This window comes from Oncorhynchus masou, chromosome 22, assembly GCF_036934945.1.
Source record: "Oncorhynchus masou masou isolate Uvic2021 chromosome 22, UVic_Omas_1.1, whole genome shotgun sequence".
Lineage (NCBI taxonomy): Eukaryota > Metazoa > Chordata > Actinopteri > Salmoniformes > Salmonidae > Oncorhynchus > Oncorhynchus masou.
Window position 1 is genome coordinate 15,658,691 of NC_088233.1, and position 10,785 is coordinate 15,669,475.

The 10,785-nt window shown below is 38.5% G+C and overlaps 1 protein-coding gene across 1 annotated transcript; it reads left to right on the forward strand.

Moving 5' to 3' along the window:
• Positions 1-7,543: 7,543 nt before the first annotated feature.
• Positions 7,544-10,410, forward strand: faap24 (FA core complex associated protein 24). The gene is made up of 4 exons (XM_064929391.1): positions 7,544-7,728; positions 8,168-8,313; positions 8,471-8,626; positions 8,914-10,410. Exons 1-4 carry the CDS (start codon positions 7,626-7,628, stop codon positions 9,154-9,156), a joined length of 648 nt encoding a protein of 215 aa, XP_064785463.1. The 5' UTR covers positions 7,544-7,625; the 3' UTR covers positions 9,157-10,410.
• Positions 10,411-10,785: the final 375 nt, after the last annotated feature.

The window sequence follows — 10,785 nt, forward strand, 5'->3', positions numbered from 1 at the left end:
GATTTCAACAGTCACTGACAGTTTGGTCACCTGCAAGACATAGGGTTCAAATTCAGAAAACTACTGTAGCTAGCAAATGGACATAATTTATCTGAATTTGCTACACGCATATAGTTTTTATTTTTTATTATGACCAACAAATACAAAAAAACCTGAAATATACAAACAAGAGTACATAAACCTAACAGACAGGTGTATTACATATCCAGATTCATTTGCAATTTGTTAAATACTTTCATGGTGCGTATTGCTTTTACATTTACTGATCATTTCAAAATAATATATCAATTCTATCTTAAAAAATGTGAAGAGGGGTTTGTTCTCTGCCCACTTCATTTTATTGACAAAGAATCTTCCATGAAAGATAACTTTCATTGTTAATTTGTTTAAATCAGGGTCCATATCATTTGGTTCAAAATAAAACATAATATCAGTCTCTCAGATTAACATTAGTCTTTTTAAAAATTAAATCTTCTAACTCACTCCAAAATCTTCTGACATAAGAATAGTCCCAAAATAAATGGTCAAGTCTCTGGGTCACAATCACAAAATACACATTTGTTAACAATAGCTATTTTAAATCTGTGTATAATAAAAAGATCTTTCCAGGGTAGATTCTATGAATGAGTTTGTATGATACTTCTTTCACCTTGGATATACAATATTTACCAGATAACAACGAAACTTTGTTCAAGTTCACTTGTCTTAGGGCTGCATTCCAGTACATTTTAGCAGAGGGAATAGTAACATATTGACATAATTTCGTTATATTCATATTATTACACTTATAGTTTAAAATGTAAATTCCTTCTAATTGTATTGAGGCTACACAATCCTCAACAGTTGCACTTGGAGTATTGTTATATTCTCCGAAAAGAAGAATAGCACCTTTAGGGACAGCTCTAACAATAATTTGATACTCCTCAGGAGTGAATGTAACATTGTGTGTTCTAATAAGTTCTGGATAATCATATATCCATCACTATTCAATAATTGTTTAACCCAAATAAACAATTGTGAACAATTGAAAAATTGTGTTTGTACATGAGGTTCCAAGTTAGAGGTAAAGTTTGCAAGCTTAATAGTGATTTTACCCATATCAAAGTTGCATTTGAGTAAGAATTCTTGACCACCAATTTGTTGGATTATTAAATTAGGGATGATATTCCAGATGCAATCCTTATTTCTTAAATAGTTTTCTATCCATTTAATCTTAAATATTATATTAGAGGTTTTAAAATCCAGAGCATTCAACCCTCCCTCACCTTGGGTGCTACATATTACCGCTTTTCTTAAATAATGAGGTTTATTCCTCCATAGGAAGTTAAATCATTTAGTACCAACCATTTGAGTTACTGACAGAGGAACATCCAAGGCAAGGGAGGTGTAAACTCATCTGGACAGACCTTCAGATTGTGATAAAAGTACACGTCCAGATAAAGAAAGATCTCTTAATAACCAGGAGTTAAATCTCTTTCCATTTTTCTCTACAATAGGAGAGAAATTTAAGTTGGCCCTTTCTTTCTGATCTTTGCTAACTGTAATGCCAAGATATGTGATCACATCTTTTACAGGGATATTACATACTGAGTTTAAGTCACATCTTTTCAACGCAAATAATTCACATTTCCTAATATTCAGAGATAAAACTGATACACGTGTGAAGGCATTAATACACTCAATAGCTTTCTTGACTTCATTATGATCTTTCAAAAAATGATGGTGTCGTCAGCCAATTGTGAACATTTTATCTCTTTGTCTTGTATCTGAATACCCCTAAAACTATTCTTATTCATGTGAAGTGCCATAACTTGTGTGACCAATAAAAATAAGAAAAGAGAAATTGGGCATCTTTGTTTAATTTCACGTCTAATGTCGAATCTTTGTGAAGTTCCATGGGATAATTTAACAGAGCTGTTACTATTATTCTAAAGTGTCTTAATTACACTTTGAAAATATTGACAATTTTTTATTTATTTTTAATCAAAGTCTCAAAAAGAAAATAATGTTTAACTGTATCAAATGCCTTGTAAAAGTCAACAAATAAAATAAAGCTATCAAGTCCAATACTAGTCAAATATTATTACATATGTCTGCCCTTCATAAAACCAGACTGGGTATAGTCAATGATTTGGTCAAAACATTTAAGTCTTTCTGCAAAGATGGATGCAAGTAGCTTTCCATCATTGTGATTGGTCTCCAATGTTCTATCATCATAGAATCTTTGTTTGGTTAGTACAGAAATTAGGCCCTGTGTCATAGAAATAGGCAGGACTCCTAAATCAATTGCTTCCTTAAAAACATTAAATATAAATTCAATAATATCCTCCTGAACATATTTATAGAATTTACTGATAATGCCATCATTCCCTGGAGATTTGTTATCTTTTAACTTGCTGATGCATTTGGGACAGGCATTACTGGTATAAAGGTTACCATAGAATACTGAAACATCTTTGGGGTTTTCATTTTCTTTGCCATCTATATTGAGCTTATGAATAAGTTAATCTTCCCTCAAACTTTTAAGTTCATTAATTTCTTTACCTCTCTTCATGGCTGTTTTTCTTATTTCATACTTCGTTAGTTCCCAATATTTTCCATAAGACTAAAATAGTTGGGCTTTCCTCCAATTGTCTTGTATAATATATTTGGCATCCATCTTGAAATTATCATCTTCCAACAGTCTACTATTGAGTTTCCAATAACTTCGAGTCGGTTTAACTTCAAATCCATTCATATTTAAAAAGATAAGAATATAACTTTATGATCAGTAAGAATTTATGGTTCAATTGATACATTGACTACAGAATTATCTAATGAATTAGAAATCAACCAGAAGTTAATTCTTGACTGTCTGGACATGTCCTTGTTATGCCAAGTGAATTCCTTTTTATCAGAATATTTACATCTCCAAATATCGACTAATCCAAGACATAATTAATCCTGAGTTTAATAACCTATGCTGGATCTGTTAGGAAGGGATATCTGTCAATCATCACATTAGATAAAATCTCCAACTAAGGTAATTTTCATATCCTGAAATACACCTAACTCTTAATTTCTTCAAATTCTTGAAATAATATCCTGTTGTTTTGTTTGGATGCATAAATATTCCCTAAAAAAACATTTCACTGTTGAAATTTACTGTTAAAATTAACCAACGTCCAGAGTGGTGAGTCTTACTACTGATAACCTTCCCTTTAAATGCACCTATTACAACTGCTACACCTGCAGAGTGGTTGTTGCCATATGATAACCAGATATCGGCCCATTGATTTTTCCAAAAAGATAGATCGGAAGAATAAGCATGAGTCTCTTGTAAAAGTCTGCATTAAACCATTTGCAATACAGGAAAATAGCCTTACCATGGGGTAAATTATAAATACGCCTGATATTAATTGAACAAAGAGATAGACAAACTTCAACCAACAACCTTGTTATGCTAATACAAGCTTTTCCTAAGGATATGTAACTCAAAAGGATTTCCATCCCATTATTAACCTCTCCAACAAAAAAACTAACAAATATAGGTCATGAAGTTACCAAAGTATTCTTACTCCCACAAGGGGGAGACATTGTGTAGACTTTACAATAAGCAGTTATTCATCTATAGTTAGTGTCTAGTTGACCAGTTCTCAGGTCAGCCTTTTCTCATTCAAGTGTTTGTGTACATTTTTATAATAAAAGACTGCTTTTCATCTGGTAATCAGTTTTTTGGCCTGACAGTTCTGTCTGAGTTAGACTCTAGCTTTCACTCAAATGTTCTGATTTGGCCGCATTTCTTTCCCATCGATGATCACTCTTGTACCGATTTTTTTTTTTTAAATGCAATTTTCCCTGCCTTTCGAGCCACAGTTTCTCTCGTCACGTTGTCTACTGAGGTCAGATCCTCCGTGAACCTCAATTTTTGGTTGATGAGGAATTCACAATTCTTAGCTCGCCTCCAAAGACCCTGTGTAGATCTGTTGGTGAACGGGACGATGGTTGTCCTCGGTCTCTTGTCTTGATCCATAAGTCTTCCCAAACGATGTCTACATTTTCCTGAAGTTTGGCTTTTGAGTCGGGAATGACAGCTCCACAGATGTCAACTCTGCATTTGATGTCCTCCGCCTCATTCCCCTTTTGCTTGAGTTCAGCAGCTTCTTTTCATTTTCCTGGCTGATAACTTTCACTTCTCCAAAGATAGTCAGATTTTTTAATGGCCTCAATTTTCATTGTATTCTCCCTAACCATGACCTCCAAGACATTTGCCCTTTCATCTATCTTTGCTGTCAAAAGCATTGCGATATGGTTTTGTATCCCAAGAAGTGACATACCCTCTTGGCCTCTCATCTTTTTCCCCTGGGGCTTGAGTGAAGTTCCGGGGTCATAAGGTAAAGGCCTGAGCTGGGGACTGGAGGGGCGCAAGTTGTGAGCAATGTTGTCTGTGCTCACCACATTTTCATCACCCATTGCAGTATTTCCCCCCACAGTTACATTCTGAAGAGGATTACCGAAAATCATACTCTCTTTTGTGGTTAATTGTCCATCTGAAGATCTCTCAGTTTCTTTCAAATTGTGTCAGTTTCCATGTACGTTTGACAAGCTAGTTTTGGAGCTAGCGAGTGTTGTCGCAAACTTAAGTTTTAGAGGTGAATAACTTGCAGAAAGTAATCAATCACTTTGATAAATAAACCATATTCATACAGGGTTTTATGACCGTAGAACTAATCCAATGGTCATAATTGGGTAAGGGAATCCAATAATTCCTTCAGCTACCAAACAAATCATCTGCACTGATCGCCATCTTGCGCGCCATCCAATGACACGCATATATTTACTGCTAGCTAGCTAAGTTATAGTAGCAACTTTACTTACACTAGCAACTTAAATTGACATTTTATTTCACATTTAAACGTCTGCTTTTGGTTGTTAGTTGTGCATTTCTCTGATTAAGCTAACTTAGCTAGAAAGCTGAATGATTTGAAAGTGTATCGGGAAATGCAGTCTGAGTAGTTGCAAAAAGGTCATTGTTAATAATGATCAACTTTGCAGTGCCAAAGACCACTGTAATTTTCTAAACAGGTATTTGAATGATCGCTTACAAACATTTAGTGACATGGTGGCTGTCGTGCATGACAAACAATTGGTATTAGCTGCTACTTGTTTTGAAACTGAATGAACTTATCAGCTGAAAGTCATTACTACATAAATTCATGGTCGGTCAAATCAATGAGGTTCAGGTTCAAACATATCGAGCTCACACTATTTTGCCCAACATCACTGTCATGAGGAAGAACGAAGCCTAGACAATAATATATATAGTATTTGGTACAGTATCGCATTCAGTCCGAGGTTTTGGGTAGCTATGTTTCTTACCTGTTTCAACTGATTCCGAGCGCGAGCGTGTAGTTGTCGAGACTGCGCATCATCACCACCGCAACGTGGTGATGGATCGAGAAAAAAAGTATACAGTTCAATGTACTTGCTAGTCCACAGGATGGCGCTATTTATTGTATTTATTTAACTTTTATTTAACTAGGCACGTCAGTTAAGAACAATTTCTTATTTACAATGACGGCCTACCAAAAGTCAAAAGGTCTCCTGCTGGGACGGGGGCTGGGATACAAATATTTTATATATTTGTAATAAATATAGGACAAAACACACATCATGACAAGACAGACAACACAACACTACATAAATAGAGACCAAAGTCAACAACACAGCATGGTAGCTCACAGCTGCCCTTGTCCCTTAAAGTTGATGATGTGGTTGTTACTGACAAGAAGCACATGGCTGAGCTTTTTAATCACCACTTCATTAAGTCAGGATTCCTATTTGGCTCAGCCATGCCTCCTTGCCCATCAAACATTTCCTAATCTTCCACACCTTCTAATACAACTAACCTCGATGCTCCTCCCTCTTTTCCCCTGCCCTGATATAAAGTTTCACCCTGAGTCACTGAGTCTGAGGTGCTAAAAGAGCTCCTTAAACTTGACCCCAAAAAAACATCTGGGTCAAATGGTTTAGACCCTTTCTTCTTTAAGGTTGCTGCCCCTATAATCGTCAAGCCTATCTTTCCTCTCTGGGGAGGTTCACATTGCTTAGAAGGTAACCAAGGTTAGTCCTTCAATTAAACTGTTATAGGCTTAATTCTATTTTGCCCTGTTTATCAAAAGTGTTGGAAAACTTGTCAATAATCAACTGACTGGCTTTCTTGATGTCTATAGTATTCTCTCGTGTATGCAATCTGGTTTCCGCTCAGGTTACGGATGCGTCACTGCAACCTTAAAGATCCTCAATTATGTCACCATTGCCCATGATTCTAAGAAATGTTGTGCTGCTATTTTTATTGACTTGGCCAAAGCTTTTGATATGGTAGACCATATCCAGCTCAGCGAACATTCTTGTGGGCCAGCTAAGTAGAATTGGTGTCTGAGGGCCTGGTTTGCTAACTTCCTCTCTCAAAGTGTGCAGCGTACAAAGTCAAAACATCTGCTGTATCAGCCACTGCCTGTCACCAAGGGAGTACCCCAAGGCTTGATCCTATGCCCCACGTTCTTCACAATTTACATCAACAACATAGCTCAGGCGGTAGGAAGTTTTCTTATCCATTTATATGCAGATGATACAGTCTTATATTCAGCTGGCCCCTCCCCGGATTTTGTGTTAAAAGCTCTACAACAAAGCTTTCTTAGTGTCCCACAAGCTTTCTCTGCCCTTAACCTTGTTTTGAACACCTCCAAAACAAAGGTCCTGTGGTTTGATAAGAAGAATGCCACTCTCCCCACAGGTGCGATTACTACCTCGGAGAGTTTAGAGCTTGAGGTAGTCACCTCATACAAGTACTTGGGAGTATGGCTAGACGGATCACTGTCCTTTTCTCAGCACATATCAAAGATGCGGACTGAAGTTAAATCTAAACTTGGTTTCCTCAAGCTTCCAAACTAACCCTGATTCAGATAACCATTCTACCAATGCTAGATTACAGAGACGTAATTTATAGATCGGCAGGAAAGGGTGCTCTCAAGTGGCTAGATGTTTTTTACCATTTGGCCATCAGATTTGCCACCAATGCTCCTTATAGGACTCATCACTGCACTCTATACTCCTCTGTAAACTGGTCATCTCCATATACCCGTCGCAAGACCCACTGGTTGATGCCGATTTATAAAACCCTTAGGCCTCACTCCCCCCTATCTGAGAGATCTACTACAGCCCTCATCCTCCACATTTAACACCCATTATTTTGCCTTTTGGTAGGCTGTCATTGTAAATAATAATTTGTTCTTAACTGATTTGCCTAGTTAAATAAAGGTTAAATAAACTAATAAAATACAATCAGAAGAGTTACAGGGTGTGTTAAGTGGTGGTGTCCCATCCTTTGAGGTTGTTGACCTGAGGTAGGACTAAATAGATTTAAATAGCGGAGTAGGGTGGTGTTTATTTCTTTTAAAGTATTGTGTTATGGTATTTGTTTAAGGGGGTATAAGGGAGTTGTACTCCAGTCTAGTAGGTGGCGGTAATGCAACATTTATTGGATGCCAACCGCCGTTAAACCTCATCGAAGAAGAGTTAGATATTGAAAATTTGGAGGAAAGCTAACTTTGCTTTGAATGAAGAGCTGACATATCGTTGTCAAAATGGCGATAAAACCTCCCGTTCTTATGAACGCCGTTCCCCCGTATGGGCATGTTATTGCCAACGAGAAGTGGAGAAGCTCAGTCCTCGTGCAAAGTTTGAAAGGTAACAGTAGCTAAGTCTCTTGCCAGAGAGTAACTACAGTAGCGAAGGCAACTAAAGTTATTATATTAACTAACCTGTGGCTAAGGGTTGGCTAGCTAACGTTAGATAACATTGTAAACAAACAACTTAGCCCGCCCAACCTCAGTCAGTCTGTATTTACTTTATTAGTTACACATGTCATTGAAGTTACGTTATATTACAACTGAAATACATTTTACAGACAAGTTTAAACAAACAATCGATACACTAGCTACCAGTAGGAACAAACAATCGATATTATCAGCGGACACCCCATTGTCAGTGCTAGCGCACAATGTCGCTTCATGTCTGTTTTAATATAAGACATGACGATTAGATAGTAAATACTGAGTGACTGTAAATAAAGTCTCTTCTCGTTTGTTACATTCTGAACATGGTGTCGTTGAATTCCTGATTTCAGGAACTGGAAGTGTGAAAACAATATTTGAAGAAGAACTGGGCGTGGTGGACTTTCATCTATCTAACAAGAGCTGCATCTTGTATGTCTCTGAAACTGACATTGTGGCTGGAAACAACTACAAAAGAAAACTTGTTAGGTTTAGAAATGTAAGTCTACTTTTGGTGTTCGGCACGACACTATTACACTACTACTACACACTTGATTTTGCTGCTACATTCTGTATTGAATGACTAATATTTTGATGTACATGCTACGTCTTCCATTTTTCCTTGATGTTTTAATCTTCTCCCCTCTCTGTTGCAGGCCAACAGCAGCCTCCAGGGCATAGTGCTGGTGGAGAAGACCCAGCTCAGCGAACAGTACTTTTCAGCCATGCAGAAGTTTGTGGTGTTTGAGCTTGGTCTGACACTGCTACCTGTTGCCAGCCAGCTTGAAGCCTCCCAGCTACTCTCACAAATTGTAAGTCATACTTTCACACGAGAGAAAACGAGTGAAGAGTTGTGTTTAGAATTGTCACTTTACAAGTGTTTTCCTGGTTACATAAATGCGCATTAAACTCAAACTGGCATACAGCCATTTAGAACTCAATAAATCAAATTTTATTTGTCATGTGCCAAATACAACAGGTGTAGACTTCACAGTGAAATGCTTGGTTATGAGCCCTTCCCAACGATGCAGTTTAAAAATGATAATAGTCTAACCATGTATGAGGACAGTTGACTAATGAGTTGTCCTCTCCTCTGCAGGTGCACGGAGAAAGTAAAGACAACCCGTTCCGCAGGAGGAGTGTGTCTTGGCTGCTAGACCCCTTGATCATGTCCCTGGTTCAGCAGATCCCTGGGGTAGGGAAGGTCAAAGCCATGGCCCTGCTCCAGCACTACTCCAGTATCCACCAGCTGTGCAACGCAGGAACGCACGAACTGGAACACATCGTGGGCCAGGCCACGGCTCAGCACATACGCAACTTCTTCCACGACCCATTGGTCTGATTCTGACCAAACACCACAGCTCATTGACAAATCAATACTTGTTATATGTTCAAGTGTGTAAGGAGGGCAACAGTGAACCTGACACAATGCTGTAAAGCTAGAGAGACTTCCTTAGTTGGAAATCTAGTGGAATTTATGGTTTGTTTCTTCACATCTCTATGATACAAGTATATACAAACAGAATGCTTTGGTGCCTCTCTGTGTAATGAAAAAATGTGTTGCAGTTCTTGTGACCCATGGGCCTATAATATGGGTCACTGCTATTAGGGATCCTTGGGATATCCCTACCCTTAACCCCAACCCTTACCTAACCATTGTAAATTGAAACTTCAATGAAGGGGTCCCAAGGATCCTCAATATCATGTGTTGCACAAAACATCAGAGCTACATTAAAAGTGTGTGTGTAACTGACCACAAGATGGAGTAGAAGATGCTCTTTCCTCATCCAGAACAATTCATAAACTTCAATTGGAATAAATCAACCTTAACCAAGGACTGTTTTACTTGAACTGATTGCAGGTGCAAATGGTAATACAATATAGGTACCTTTTCCAACCGACGTTAGAGCCTACAGGGAAACCTTATAACTTCAATGAAATGGCAGATCCCCTGGCTTAGTTCAATCCAATCCATTTGCACTAAAGCATTCCGCTTCAATGAAGGCACACTTTCTTGGCACAGCTTCTTTCCCTACCACAGTCAGGACTGCCTTTTATACCATTCTGACCATGTGACCTGGGTTGGCTGCGTGGAGGTTTCCCTGGGCAGTGACTTCTCTCTGTGATGCCATTCCATCCCTTCCAAATCCAACAGGAACTAACACTGGCATGCTGGCCAAAGCATGAATTGACTGAATGAATTGACTCCTACCTCAGCTCCCCCATTCTTAAGAACTGGAACTACATTTCTTCCCCAAAAAATTAACTTTACTCATTTTGGGATCTTATGAGTGTTAATGCATTTGGACAGGACAGACTTTGTTTGCTTCAAATCAAATTTTATGCTTGTTTATTGATATGGGCTCCTGAGTGGTGCAGCGGTCTAAGGCGCTGAATCTACGTGCTAGAGGCGTCACTACAGACCCTGGTTTGATTCCAGGCTGTATCACAACCGGCTGTGATTGGGAGTCCCATAGGGCGGCACACAATTGATCCAGCGTCGTTAGGGTTTGGCAGGGGTAGGCTGTCACTGTCAATAAGAATTTGTTCTTAACTGACTTGCCTATTTAAAGGTTAAATAAAATATCTATTTCAATTTTGTGCTTCATCTAAACTTTTGACCCAGTGTGATGCTGCGTTTCACCATGAGATAATACCCTGCTGGCAGTTAAAAGGCAGTCTACTCTACTGGCAGTTAAAAAGCATTTGGTTGAAGAAGTCTTCTCTTTGTTTTTATCACTCCTTCCCTCTGTCCACCATCCAGTTACCCAGAGTGGCTCCTGTGACGTATTGGTTTTCTGCTCGGCTTCCTCCTTTAAGCGTCGCAGCACACTGCTGGCAGTGTTCGTCTTTCCTCCCTCCCTGCCTGCACACAAAGCAGCTGGCCGTTTTATTGGCCTTCTAACAGGATCAGCTGAATCCAGGCCCTTTATTGTGCAGTCTGTGGTGTTAGCGAGAGAGGCAGAGAAAA